The sequence below is a fragment of the Fundulus heteroclitus genome, chromosome 22 (genome assembly GCF_011125445.2).
Source record: "Fundulus heteroclitus isolate FHET01 chromosome 22, MU-UCD_Fhet_4.1, whole genome shotgun sequence".
In the NCBI taxonomy this organism is placed as follows: domain Eukaryota; kingdom Metazoa; phylum Chordata; class Actinopteri; order Cyprinodontiformes; family Fundulidae; genus Fundulus; species Fundulus heteroclitus.
In genome coordinates this window covers 37,815,796-37,830,941 of record NC_046382.1, presented here as the reverse complement: position 1 = coordinate 37,830,941, position 15,146 = coordinate 37,815,796, and the positions used below count along the sequence as shown (strand labels likewise).

Genomic DNA, 15,146 nt, shown 5'->3' with positions numbered 1-15,146 from the left:
CTGACCCAGTAAATTGCCTGGTCAGCTTTACCAGCTAAATTAGTTCTGGCATTATTCACACATAACCTTGACCCAGTAAATTACTAGGTAAGGTTGTAACTGTGAAAGGGGCTACATATTCATAAGGTGACATTTCTTTAGGTAAAAGGACCGACACAGCTGAAAAAAAATAGTGCATTACTAAAAATATAAAATGGTAAAGAAATGTTCAAAGAGGATACACAATTTCTTTTAACATCTAATATCCAAAAACTGCACACGCAAAAATTAGATTTCTGTCATGGTTTAGGTTTTTTGTTTGTTTTTACTTTGGACATTTCTGGACTTTTCTTATTTAGCCAGTCACCTTTCAGCAATCAGCCACTATCCAATCAGCTCCATCTCCCTCCAGCCACCACCCTATTCTAGATCATCTCCACCTGTTACCAATGATTAAGTAAACTCAGTTCACCTGTTCACAAGCCTACATATGCCCTCCTCAGCCAACTCATCGCTGCCAGAACGTCTCTCTTTCCCTCACCTTTCTTCTCATGACGGATCGCCCCGTTTGATGTTCCCTGCGCTACCAGATCCTGTGTGCTCAGCCAGCAGGACTCTCCAGCTAAGTTGCCTGTGTGCTGCAGCCTTGCCTGTTTCTTATAGCAAGTCCCTGCTGTTTGCTCTGCCAGTTCTGGTGGTTTCCTGGTCTACACCGCCTGTTCTGGTCTCCTGCTTATCCCCGGCTGCCTGCTCCTGCTGCCATTATTCACCTCAAGTCCGGTACTATTCATCTGCCTCATCCGCCAGTACGCATCCTTTTCAATAAACTTCTTAAACGTAACTCTGTGTCCGGCTGGATGTCGGGTTCGCCAGTTTCATCTCCTGACAATTTCGGAATATGTTTAAGCTTGAAACCGTTAAGAATTTTTTTTCTACGAGCAAAGTAAAGGTTTTAGGGTGAGACAACTCCATTAGCAATAGGACATCTAAAAACTACTTCCTGTCTAACTGCAAAATAAGAGTCTCAGAGATTGATGCAGCATGCCACACGTAAGGCACTAACCTTTTTATCTAAAGCCCACAATAATAACTTGGACTCGAACAACAACTATATTGCAATGCAGACACCCCTTTGGTAAGAAATATTTTGGCCTGTTATATAGTGAGACTTTATGACATCCCTAGTAGTCAGCCATGTATGTAGTTTATCAAAATGACAAGTAAAATTGTTTTCCTAATGAATCTTTCTATGCAGTTTCTGAGCAATATAATGCATTCCAATTATCATTAATAGTATGAAAGTTTTTTAATTCATTTAAAAACTCGATACCATTTTATTTAGTAGGCCAATCTGTCATCACTCTATGGTTAAAAGAACATGGCAATTGTTGGAAAAAGTTTCCCAAAGAGTAGCAAATTCCACATTTCCCATGTAGTCGGAAGATGTTATTTACAGCTTTGCTTTTTTAGTACGTGTGTGTTAGTCTGTTAAATCACATATATCAGCTCCAGGTCAGTATCAACTCTCAGGACCATTTTTCATGCTTGCCCTGTTCTAGCATTTGAAGTCACCAAGGTCACAAGAGCGGACACTGAGTGCTTCTCAAGTTACATACATCCAGTTGGACATGGAGGCGAGATTAGCTTCAGTCTAGTAATTAACATCTCCCCTTTCCACCAGCTGATCCATGTGGGTCTGATAATGCAGCATTAATGTGAAATTCATATGAAAGGAGAGATCGATGGACAATTGACCCTCAACGAGGCGCAGGACACTCTGTAACAACTGTGATATGACCAGCTGGCCGGGATCAAGTTTCCAAATCATGTTTCTTTGTAAATATTAGAAATTAAAGAAGAAACACAGAAATGGATCCTTTAAGTCACACAGTTAAAACAGAAGTTAAAGAAGCATTCCCTGGTGTGGCACTCATAGTATTTCTCTGTGTCCTCTTAAATAAAAGATGCCATGAAGTGAACTTTGTGGTTCCCAGGGAGCATACTGGGGGCTAAGAGTCTTGCTAAAGGAACTTGGCCAGCCCCCAACTGCAACCAGATTTGTACACTAAGAAACACATTTTGCAAAGTCTTTCTAGTTTAGTTAAAGCCCAGTCAAACTGGATGGAGTGCATCTGCTAACAGCAAATTTCAATCTGTACCACAGCTCCTCAAATGGACCTACATCTGGACTCTGAAGTAGACACACGGACATGCTTTAATTTAACCCATTCCAGCTGTAACTCCAGCTGTAAGTTTAGGGTCATTATCCTGCAGGGAGGTGAAACGCCGCCCCTGTCTCTATTGTTTTTCAACCTCCAACAGGATCGCTCCGTATTTAGTTTCATCAATCTTCCTAACAACTCTGACCACCTACCCTGTCCCCCCACAAGAATCACTATCCCCACAGCATGATTCTTCCACAGCCATATTTCAGTCAAGGGATCGTGTTTACAGGGCAATGTTCAATCTTTGTACCAAAAATTACATTCTTGTAGCCATTACAGATTTCGGACTAAAACTTGCTAAAACATTCTTCTTTTTTTAGGTCGTCCATAAACATAATTTGTGGAGTACACAACTAATAAATTGCCTTCACAGAGAACCCAAACTTAAACTGAGAAACTTATACACAGGACTATTGTTGTTAATCGGACTAATGTATTAAGTGGCTTTTGAAGGTAATCCGTTGCACTGGATTTTAGATAGATAGATAGATAGATAGATAGATAGATAGATAGATAGATAGATAGATAGATAGATAGATAGATAGATAGATAGATAGATAGATAGATAGAGTCAGACATATGGTGCTTATCATCCAAACTGTCAATTGGTTCATCTCCATATTCAGAACTCTGGACATTTTTACTTGAATGCTGTCTTCATGTTAAGAGTCAGCCTGTCTTCGCTCCCCCCCTCATTTCCTCCATTCTGTCATTTCTTGACTCCATCCATCAGCGCCAAGTGCAGACAGCGCCACAGTCATCTTAAAATATCACTGCTTTAAGTCTGCTTTCATTTAATGGATCATAAGGCTGAAGAGTGAATAATTTGTGTGACTGGGGATTTAATCCGGAGCAGCGTAATTGATGGAGACGCTGGAAAACTCACAGATCATTAAATGTGATAGTAGATTTACCAAAGCACCTCTCAGAATAGTCAGTCTAATGTTTTAGCTGTGGTATGTGCTCTGGAGAGAAGCTGTTCATAGAAACAGGATGTGATGAAAAAAATTTGTTTTACCTTTACAACTGATTTCAAATAAACATTAAACACCTTTAAGTCTAAATCACAGGTTTAATTTTTTTTTTTTACTTTAAGCATCAGAACTTGTGAAAAGGAAGATGGGAGTTCAGAATCAAAAGTGCAAAGGAAAATGATTGTGAGACTTTGCCCATAATGCATGATTCTGTGTCGGGATTCTTCTGCCTGCTTGGAGGAAATACTTTGAAGGGGGGGAGGGGGGTAAATTATGAGAATAAAATCATAATATTACATGGAGAAATTTGCAAAATTACAAGAAGATGGATTTTTTAAAGAACTATTACAAAAATGTTCAGCCTTCCCACTGCATCAAAATAAGGCTTGTTGAGCATGTTGTGAGGTTATACTTTGTTATCCGTTTCACAAATAAAAATATACTAAATATTTTTAGCTCATCTGCATCGAATCATGTCGTGAACCCCAAGAAGTGTCTCGCGACCCCCCAGGGGGTCCCGTATGGTTTGGCCCAAACCATAAAGGGATGCAAGAACCTTAGATATTTTAAAACTACATTATCATTTCCAGGGAATAAAGAAAATTAATTTTAAATCAGCAAACATGTAAGCATGGAACTGGTACAAGTGGAATTAGTAATATGCAAATCTTTAAATGAATTATTTGAATTTTTGGACCGTTTTTCTCTATTATTTGAGTCTATTATTATTTTAAGTTTTAGATTCTTCCCTTAAGCGTTTAAATGTATTAGAATCTATGGTATCTCATATTTTTTTTTCATATCTGCCAGTGAGACTGTAGATGGAAATCAGATGGGAAAACAGCTAGAACCTGGTGCAGTATATCTTTGCTCTCAGATCTAAATATTTGCTGTGCAAGGTTCCAGATAAATAAATACAAACAGATAAAGTTGAAACTCACTGTAGATGACTCAAAGTTATGTTTGTCTTTAATGCATCATTAAGGTATTTCTGAAAATGTATTCATAGGAACCAAAAAGATGTAAGAAGCCATTAAGAAAAGCTTAGTATTTTCTATGACACATCTGCAGTGTATTCAGAACAACTGAGAGGGAGATTGCAGTTACTATTACAGTAAAGCTGTATCCAAATCTATTCAGTGAGAGCATTCATCATCGTCTGTAATGGCATCGGATGAAAAAATAAAATCCTTTTACCCAGCAATGTTTGAGGCAACATGACATCAAAACAGTAGTAGTAATTTGCATTTACTGTAAGGTAATGGTCAACAGGTACACATATGAAGAGGTGTTTTTTGTGAATTTGTGAAAGACAGAAACGAATTATACATATACAATGTCATGCTTCCTGCCTGTCTTCTGTTGTTTTTGAGTTGGCTGGCTGTTTTCCACTTTCTGCTCCACTCCATTCTGTTAATTAGTAGAGCAGCTTCACCTGTGCCTCTGCCTTTAAATACCTGACTCTCTCAGCCAGTACCTGCCAGATTATCTGCAAGCCTAGTGTGAATTGCTGTCCAACGTTCTTGCCTGCATAGCCTATTTTTGACCTTGACTTCACATTTTTGGATTTTTTTGTGTTGCCTTGCCCTTGCTCTAACACCTCATTGTCTTGCTGATGACACGACCCGAACTATCATTGACCATGATTCCAGCCCAGCGTATTGGATCTGTCTGGCTTCTGGTGCCTGTCACTCTACGTATGACCCTCGCCTATCACAGTTCTCTGTCTCCAGCCCATTCAATCAACCATCTCCTGCTGTGAGCAGCCTGCTGTCTGCACTGCTCATTTTCTGCACCATTCTGGACATTAGCGGCCTGCATCACGCATTTGTTTGCTTTATTTTCAACAAACCTTTTAAGTGCAACACTGTATCTGGCTGAATCCTCGGGTTCCCTGTCCAGAGCATTCATACAAAACTCCTATAGCTTTTCTTGGAGGCTGCGTTCACACTGCAGGGAAATGCAACCCAAATCCGATCTTTTTGGCCATATGCGACCCAAATCCCTCTTTTTCATGTGAACAGCTTAATTCCAATCTTTTTACACCCCCCCCCCCCCCCCAAAAAAAAAACAAAAAAAAAAACAGATTTGTGCCACTTCCATATGTGGTACTAATTTGGATATGTATCAGATATTTTTTCAAATCGTCCGCGGTATGATTGGTGATGTCGCATTTTAGCGCTTCATAGAAGACCGTTGTTAAAAGCTGTGCTGCTTTTTTGCTAAGAGGGGTCTTAATTTTTCTCAGCAACTTTCTTATAATGACAAGGAGAGATGCCGGCAGGTATCTGCAATTTTTTTAGTTTTTACAAAACTTTATCACTTCTAGAAGCAAGTAGATTCACCATAACTTCCGCAAACAGCGAGCTGCTGTGTTACGTCTCCTTCTGTTATCTGTGCATGTGGGTCGCTTTGCGGTCTTCCGTTTGCAGTCGCATTTAATAGTAGTATGAATGGCCACCTCAAAACAATCAGATTTTAGCAAAAAATTGGAATTGAGCACCAAGATCTGCAGTGTGAACGTAGCCTCAGTCACTTCAAATTCACAGTTTCCTGGCTCATGCTAACCTAGATCCACAGTTTTGCTGTTATGGTGGAAATGGGAACTCCATTTTAGTTTGGCATTAATCAAGCTTCCTATACTCTGATAAAGATTAACATCACTTTTACAAACTGGCAAAACATTTGGCTTGCCTTTTCTGTTTGTTCTGGACAACTTCTTACAGCATCTTTAATTTTGAATTTACAACAAAAGAACCGGCAATAATCCACCATTATGACATGAGTTAGAATAATTATTTGGCAGGCCTCCCCACCATTAATTGACATTAATGTGAAAAATATGACCCTGTGTGCAAGAGTCCCTCCTCTTACCTGGATCTTGATCGGCCAGCTGAAGTTGGACAGATACACGTAAAAGGTGATGTTGTGGTGAAGCCTGAAATTGAACTTTTCGCATGAGAAGCTGTCCCTGTGCTCCTTGATGTTGGTCCTCGCTATGATGGACATCTCTTCGCCAGATATGGTGCCAGCTGTGGGTAACAGAAAAGGTTATACATGATTAAACTAAAAATATTTAAAAGTGGATTTTTTTTTAACTCAAGTATTTTCCCCCAAGTACAGCTAAATATAAGAAAAAATACCCACACTATCTAGAACAGTGGTCTCAGACTTCAGTCCTTGAAGACCAGTGTACTGCAACTTTTAGACGTGTCTATGCTTCAACACACCGACTCCAATATGGGCTCAATAGCAGAGCTCTACAGAGCTTGACTGAATGACTGAATGCTGTTTAAGTACTTTAGCCTTTGATTCAGGTGTGGAGGGCAAGGGACACATCTAAAAGTCTAAAGAGTTTTAGACCACTGATGTAGATAGAAAATTTGCATGGACCAACCATACACAGTATCCTAGAAAGAAAATGTCATAATGCCTTCATTACTATGTCTTTGTTTCATTGGATGTTCTTCGTGCAATGCCATTTGAGAGTAACACTCTGAAATCTCCTTACAAAGCAATTTTCTGACATGTTGGAAACCTGCATCATGAGAAGGTCACACTTCTCAATGCCTGCCACTGCTACAGACTTGACACAACAGACTTCCAAATATCATTGCAACAACCCACTTACAATGCTACCAACTCTCACACTGTGCTCTACCGTCTGCACTGATGAAGATTGACAGCTTGACCTACTTTATGATTAAATTGGCAAATACATATCTGACAATTTAAGGATGCTTAAAGCATAGGAATTCCTAGATGGACAGTTTAATACAGTTAAGTATAAAAAAACAACAGAAAATACTGTAACCCATCCTGTTGCAGCAAACAACTGAATTATACGTGCTTGATCTTAACATACATACTATGTATTTTTCAGTGTAGGAGTGCATCAAACAGGACATCAAAGGAAGAGATTATAATTCAGTCTCATAGTGTAAACGCTTGGGAAGGCTCTCAGCTTTATGTCGACAGCACCTGTGCCTGTATTCACAAAGATTCTCAGAGTCCTCACAGAGAACTCCTATCTTAGCCTAAAGAAGCCTACCTAGGAGTCTCGGCTTCAGAGTGGTTCAGATCGCTGCTGAGAGCGACTCTGAGAAAGGAGAAGGCAGAAACTTGAATCTCAGTGAGGAGGTGTGGTTGACCCTGTTGCCTGGTGTGGTGCTGTCTTTTAAGAGCTGTGATTGGCTGATAGTAAAAGAGCTTATCTTTATTCGGAAGTCATTTGACTACTTGTAAAATTGTAAAATGACTGGCAACGTATTTGTTCGGTCAGCTCTGGGAGGAGAATAGAGGAGTGTTGAAAGTTAAATTGGTCCTGGATCACGGTGCCAATAGGCGGACTTTGAATCGTATTGCTGCAGATCAGTGCACCTTTTTCTCTGTGCATCTTGGTGCTTTTACCCACCAGCGTGAAAGGGAAGTACTGCGTACAGCAATCAAAAGCAGGGAGTTGGCATAACACAAGTGAACCTCTAGATGACCATTTAGGCTCTACTGACATTACACAAAATACTTTCTCACCTCTTTTACATATGTTCTTTGTAATTTTCTCCACTTTCTATTCATGATTCTCCAACGTTTTACTTATTTATCCTCAATAAAATGAGGTTAGGTAGAGCTGCCTGTAACCCATTGGGCTGCTGAAACTAATTAATTTCTCCCTATGGGGATGATAAAGTTTTATCTTGTCTAAATATTATAATTGTGTGATTGTAAAGGAAGTTCATGTGCTCAATTCCTCCATTGTTTAGGTGGTGGATCAGCCAATCAGCTCTCTCTATTTCCACCATCATCCTTCCCTGCTTAAGACACTCGCTAAAGAGCCTCCTCACTCCTCCTTACATTTTTTTCACTTTAGGAGGTCTCTTAAGGCCTAAGATGCTTTGTGAACAACCTTTACCTTATCGAGGTAAAATTCTAAGAAATACCATAGAATTCAAGAAATTCTAAGATTTTTCCAAAAGAAACATCACTCAGAGCTACTTTTAGTCTTAGGTGAAGGTGAAGAAACTTCCTTCCTTTCCCCATAAATGGCTCTGCCAGGTCAGAACCAAATTCTCCCCAAGCAGCAGACCTGCGCTCTGCTTTTCCGTCAGGGTTTCATTCAGCATGTATTTTAACTTTAGATCAACTGCCAGCCCACATTCAGAAGGCTGATTTGCACCAGACCTTGCTGGGATTAAGCTGCTCCAGGGCTTGTAGCAGGCAATACAGTTTCCGTACTTCAGGTTCTTCATATTATCAAAAAACAAACCTTACGATCTCTCTGGACATTGTTTCCTTGAATAACCTGAAGCCTTATTATTCTGACCAGAGACTGTCCAAGTCCATGCTTTTTGCTCCCTGTGCTCTTCGTGTTTACAAGATGCCAATGAAGGATTTTAGCTAGGGCACCATCATAGCCATGAGCCGTCAACGTGCTGTTGATGCCCCCCAGCCATAGTGCACTGCCTTTTCCACCAGGCATCTCCTTTTCCTCCTCTAACTCACTCTTTAAACACCAGAGGTTTTTATCCACCCTGTGAGGTATCTGGGTGTGTGCACCTTTGTGTATTGCTCGATTTATCTCCCCTGGCATGTCCTGGCTCATGCTAACCTAGATCTCTCAGCGTACCTTCCGTTTCCGATCCTCCCTGGATCTCCTTCTCTGTGAGATGCTTCCTGGATTCACTGCTCAAACCTCCCTGTGCCATAACCTCTCAGAGTCCAATCACCGTGACGAGCAAATTTAAGGCTTCTCCGTCTCTTATAACCTCCAGCCTTACCCGTCGGACCTCCAACAATCCACTATCTACTCCTCTTTAGAGCGCACAGACCTGAACACCTGGATTCTGCTCACTCCTGCTTGATTCTACACTTCATCTACACACCAGTAAGATCACTCTCTGTTAACACACATTGTTTTAGGTGTTTGCTCCTCTCACGTGTCCCCTTCTCACAAACAGTGATCCCCAATTAAAAGAATCCCTCCTAGACCAGACATATACCTATGCTCTGTACTCAATACGTTCTGAATTTCTTATCACTTTCTCTTGTTTGTTTTTTGTTTTTGTCTTTTGCATGTCATTCACAAAAGACGACACAACAAGGACGTTTCACTCCCGTCTGATACATTCTCCAGGACTGACTGTCCACCCAAATCATCATTGTCAATGTTTAAGTCTTTCTAAAGCCATTATATGATCACGTCTTTTTTTTTTCTGTTTTTATATTTTTAGATAAAAAACAATTATGAGCAAAAGTTACCTGACCAAACAACACTGGGGATGCTCTTTGACAGTTTTCAAAGTCTTCACGCTGGCATTCTTGTTATGATACTTCACCTACAGTCTTCTCCACGGTTGTCCACTGCAGCTACATCGTCCCCTGCCGTCATCTTCCTGCCACTTCCTGGACTCAGACGCCCGCTTAAGTGTGCACATTTACCCTTGTTTGTACATTCAACTTCTTGCTTTCTTTTAAATTAAACATTACTGTGAGTGATTGTGCATATGGGTCAGGAAATAATATCCAAACATGACAGTTCTAGTTTTATCTCTAGTACGACTGGCATTTGTCAGAGAACTCCAGAGATAGATGATGGCACACTGACTGCCATTAGGTATATTGGGGTAAAATCCTCAGACCCATTATTGGACCCTTCACTGGTCTATCGGGTCCTGGGTTCATCCTGGTGCATGATAATACCTGGCCTCATGTGGCAGAGGTATGCAGCTACTTCCTGGAGCATGTAGGAATTGATCCTATATAAATCCAACAGAACATCCCTGGGACAAAATGTTTGGGTCCATCTGACGTTAGCACACATTACTCATTCAATATCAGTATGGATATCCATAAAAGAGAAATCAATTAACACAGAGTAGTAGATTTAGCTTGTGGGGGGAAAAAAGCCGGGCCAAAAAAGCACATTCACAAATGAGTGAATTAAACAATCAACTACATTTATCTGCAGCTGAGATCTGACTTGGTTTTTCCTCCTTGTATTTTGAAATCTGCGATATATGAGGCAAAAGATTATATGAAAATAGATGAATAATTGAAATGGAAAAATAACGGGAACACTTTTTTAAATGTTCTATTTAAAAGACACTTGGTAACGTAAATCATCAAAGTAAAACCTCTGACTAAACATCAGCAAACCTCTTCAGTCAGCTCACTTATTTTTTATTTCACGCAAAAAAAAAAGTGTTCAAAGCCCCAGTGTGTAAAAGCAATGAAGATTTTAAAGCTCTATGACACAACATAAAGCTCAAGCAAGCAAATTAATGTTCATAGTCCAACTACTTCCCTGACACCTGACAGTAATTCAGAGCGAGCTTGTAAATTTCACGCAGAGCTCAAGTAGTCAGGTTTCAGTATCCTTCAGAGCATTATCAGCAGTTCTCTGTTAATGGCTCCGTTTTTCAGAGGCTTTAAATAAAATATTTCCACCTCCTGCTTTATCAGAACCATTAAACACTATAATGGACTGCATACAATCACACGCACAAACTGATGACGCTTGGGGCCCAAAGACATTCAGTGTAAGCTCTCCGTGCTGCTATCTTAATTGAAATCAGAAGGGAAAATTCATAAAATGCCCCCAATGGGAAGAATTCAAAGCAGCTTCTGATGTGTTTTATCCAAACTAGGAATTCCCTGGAGGCGAGCGGAAAGATGATCTGACCGGTTTTACTTAAGGATTCTCGTCCATCAGTGGGAGATACCAGCAGTTCAACAGGATTACAGTGTTGGAGAAACGTAACACGTGTAGTGCATGATTCATATAATTGCAGGAAATATCACAGCTCACTTTGACCTTCACAATTTCCCATCGTCATTACACGTGTCCCCACTGAAGGTACCTTTTCTATGGGAACAAGTGTCGATTTCGGTGGCCATTATGAGCCTCCTAAGTTTATGTCAAGTTAGCACAAATGACTAGAGTAAATGTTTTGCCTGATGAAGGTTTCGGGAAGGTAGTCAGGAAATTATCAGCGACTTTTGGAGAGTTTTTTTTTTTTATTTTTTTCCAGCTATTTAATTTAGTCAGACTTGTTTTTTTTTTTTACAGTTGATATTTTTCGTTAGATGCAACTTTAACACATTTTTAAATCATCATTTTACAACTGTCTGATTATAGAAAAGAGGAAATTAATCCTTGATTTAAGTAAAACTGTGTGGCTTAAAACATTTTAGGTTTTGAGGCATGAATGAAAACAAAACAAATCGGCACGGATAATTAACAGATTCTTGAAATAAGAGCTGCAGCTGCCGTCTGTGTGTGTGTGTGTGTGTGTGTGTGTGTGTGTGTGTGTGTACATGGGAGCCTAAGAGTGTCTTAAGCAGGGAAAATGATGGAAACAGAGAGAGCTGATTGGCTGATCCACCACCTAAACAGGGGAGGAAATGAGCACATAGACTTCTTTAATAATCTTACAAATAATAAATATCTAGAGAAGAAAAACTTTATCATCCCCATAAGTAGAAAATTACTTAGTTTCAGCAGCCTGACGGGTTAAATGTGTAAACGATAGGAGAAATATGAAATAATAATGGATACAAATTGGAGAAATATACAAAGAGTATAGTCCAGAGGGTTTTTTCTATTATTGACAGAAATGCTGTCAATAATAAAAATTTGAGAAGAAGTGGAAAAAGTTGCAAAAAAAGATCGACATAAATACACACTCTTGACAAGATAAAAGAATGTATTTCCTCTATTGTACGTGAGGATGTCCCTAGCCTAAATCTAGAAGTTTGGCTAGGGAAGTTTGCTTATGTGATGCCTTCTCCTCTGTGCGGAGCGATTCTCACTTTCCAGGCTGGTGCATAAAAGCACCATGACGCGCATAGAAAAAGTCACATCGATCTGTGCTTCAAAGTCCGAGTATTTGTACCATGATCCGGGGACCAATTTACCTTTGAGCATTCCTCTGTTCTCCTCCCAGAGCTGAGTGGACAGATGAGCTGCTCTTCTCTGTTTTTCTTCCACCTTTTTTCTCCATTTTATGTTGGTCGTTTTGCCAAATGCAACTGCTTTATACAAGCAGGCAATACCAATAAAATGCTGACAGGTGAGAGCACATTAATATCAAATCGATGTAGTGACCAGTGGCAAGTGAATATAACAAGCAAATCAAAATAATAATGAGGATGTAAATAAGGTGCTTTCAAAAATCTCAATGGTCACTCTCAAATATTCCTTTCTAGGTAGGAATTTTTAGGTTAAGACGCGTTTCACGTTTCAGTAACAACATGATTTAAAGTTTAAAGTGCTGTAGTAATGTTGTATAAGTTTTAACGTATAGTTGCTGTGACATAATCTTCGAGTAGAGTTTTGTTTGTCAAGTCGATGATGCAAGCATCTCTCCAACCTTCAGCCGCTGAGCTACACCTTGGTAGACAGTGGTGCAGTGGGAGAGGTTACTGCTCACCATCTGCTGACATCGCAGCCCTGTTAAACTGTGAAAAATGCTCACAAAATAACGGGGGAAAAGAGAGTTTGAGGAAAGAAACGTCCTGGACCCTTTAGTCAAAACTCATCTATAGAGACATACTTTCTACTCACATTGCAGTGCTTCTAGATTTATATTCTTTATGAAATTAACTTTCCCATAAACCACAGATATACCAAATTTATTTGGTATATTTATTTTGGTCATTTTACTGGTCACTTTAGTTAATTCTTTGTCAGTATTTAATAACATAACTCAGGTCTGTTAAGTTATTTTTCTTTAAAAAAGATACTAAGGACTGTATGCATGCTTTTTAGCTTCTCGTGGAGTTTTGTAAGTACATTCAACTTGACCACCTTGTCCTGACTTGTGTCTGTGTGTTATGTGTGAACTCTGAACCGGTGTCTCACCAAAAAATTGTCATTATTGTTGCCTAATTATAATAAAGATTATTGATTCTCAGTTAAATCCAGATACTGGGTTCGGATCCGAACCCAAAAGTCTTGGATCAGATTGTCATCAGAGGAAACAGGATAAGGAAAGCTCTTGAAGAGCAGCATACATGTGTTTACAGTTTACCTGTTGAGCTGAAGGACCAGGTGATGTTGAGGTTGAAGTTATTTGAGGCGTTGATGGACATGTCAAGGTTTTTGTTGGCCTACACAAAAAGATGCAAAGATGTTTTAGTCAGCTGCCGGAGGGGTGTCATCTCATTTGATTTTTCCACTTCAGAAAAAAAGGCAAAGCTGTTTGTCTTCAATTTCCTTTGTGTTTGCAGAGTTACATTGAAGTTCTACTTCAATGTAGGTTTTTAATCGTCTTTTGGCAAAGAAAAAAATATTTTCTGACATTTCCAACATTATTAAAAAACGAAACAAAAAAAAATCTCTTGGCTTAAAACAGAACGATTTGCTACAGCCTCTTTTCTATTTCGCCTATGAACATTTCTGCCATGTGGAGTGAAAGAAGTTCTGCTTATAGAAATAACTAAACTACGTTGTATTTCTTAAACACTACAACTCAGACAGACGAATAAAAGGCGAGGGTACCTGTTCTGGAGTGGCCATAAAGTTGATGGCGGTGTAATGACGGTCATCCTCCTGGAGCAGGCTGAAGGTAAACTGGTAGTCAATCAGCAGGTTGTCTAAACAACAAAAAATAACTCCGAATGAGTGCAACGAACAATTCTTTGGATCATAACAGCTATTACTTTTTATATGGACTCAGTTTCCACACACTTTCTCTGCAAAACAACCATTCCAGTACAATCTCCACCCTGGCATGTTTCATTAAAGTCCTTCACAGGAACAGATTTATGGGAATAAAAAAATGCACTGCTGACCGCGAGTCAATATTCAATTAGATGACTAAAGCTACAGTGGTCGGGTGTTTTGGTGAATGATCTCAGTCGGTGGCAAAAGTAAACATTGTCGGAAGGAATACACAGACAGATGTGTTTTATAAATGCGGACATGAGTAACTTCATCGCGCTTGTCAGTTTCTTAAATGAGCGTCGAGACGGATCAATAAAACATGAGAGAGACTCTAAATAATCATGTCCTCTGAGTGATTTTATGATTTCTGAAAGCAGCTCCCCATGAGTGTCTGGGCCTGAGAGACAATGAGCAACGTACGGAGAGAATCGTAAGTGTAACCTCTGGAAAGACAGCGGAAGCTTCCCCGGGTCACCTTGTTCGCCTGCTGGAGCGGGGGAGGGAGGTAAGACCAGAAAGAACAAAGGTAGAGGAGGAGGGGGACAATTAAAAAATCTAAAGAGAAGGCAGCTGAGTGGCCAGGAGAGGATAACGCGAGGAAAATATGCTTTTTTTGTAGTTAATCAGCATGACTGCTAACCCCTCAGGTGGGTTGTGCAAATGTCTGCACCTTAAAAAGCAGAACAGGCTCGAACAGGCAGCACCTTTTATTTTTAGATCCAACAGGAGTTTATGTTCTCTGACTGTTTTCACAAGTTTAACCCCCGTGCTGGCTTCAGCACAGACTCTAAGACAAATTTGACCTTGCATTAGTATGAGTCGCTTTCCAGCGTCACTCCTGGCATTTGGGATACCATCATCGCAGCGGCTGATATTTATCTGTCTGACATCGATTTTGACCGGAAAAGGAATGACTTTATATATGATCCCAAAAAGTTCCGCTTGCTGGTGAAGGTTTTAAAGAGTCAGTCAGAAGTTTATTGAAACTAATTTTTTTAGTACAAAGCATATTTTCATGAAAATGTTATGATACATGTTTTGAATAAATTTGTACACGCTGAAACATCATGTGACACAGCAGTTAAGAACTGCTCAGTTAGTTTTTGTTATGTAAATATAAAAGGCTACAGGGTCTTAATATTTTTCTTGCAAATTGATTTTGGTTTTCTGCTTCAGAAATGTGCTTCATGAGGATAATTTCTATTTAACTTTGGGTAGAGACGAGCACAATGTTCCACAAAGTATTAAATAATTTGATCACCAGATAAGCCAGGCTTTCATGAATGCCACCAATCCCACATGCCG

At 39.7% G+C, this 15,146-nt stretch overlaps 1 protein-coding gene across 3 annotated transcripts in view; it reads right to left on the bottom strand.

Annotated features, from left to right (window-relative positions):
- Nucleotides 1–15,146, bottom strand: part of atrnl1a (attractin-like 1a) — a 410,176-nt gene that overhangs the window by 201,355 nt on the left and 193,675 nt on the right. For all 3 annotated transcript variants that reach the window (XM_012872822.3, XM_021321643.2, XM_036126662.1), the window contains 3 exons: nucleotides 13,677–13,771; nucleotides 13,207–13,285; nucleotides 6,053–6,210 (listed from right to left, as the gene is read on the bottom strand). In XM_012872822.3, the coding sequence (XP_012728276.2) occupies nucleotides 6,053–6,210; nucleotides 13,207–13,285; nucleotides 13,677–13,771 (332 nt within the window). The remainder of the gene's footprint in view (nucleotides 1–6,052; nucleotides 6,211–13,206; nucleotides 13,286–13,676; nucleotides 13,772–15,146) is intronic.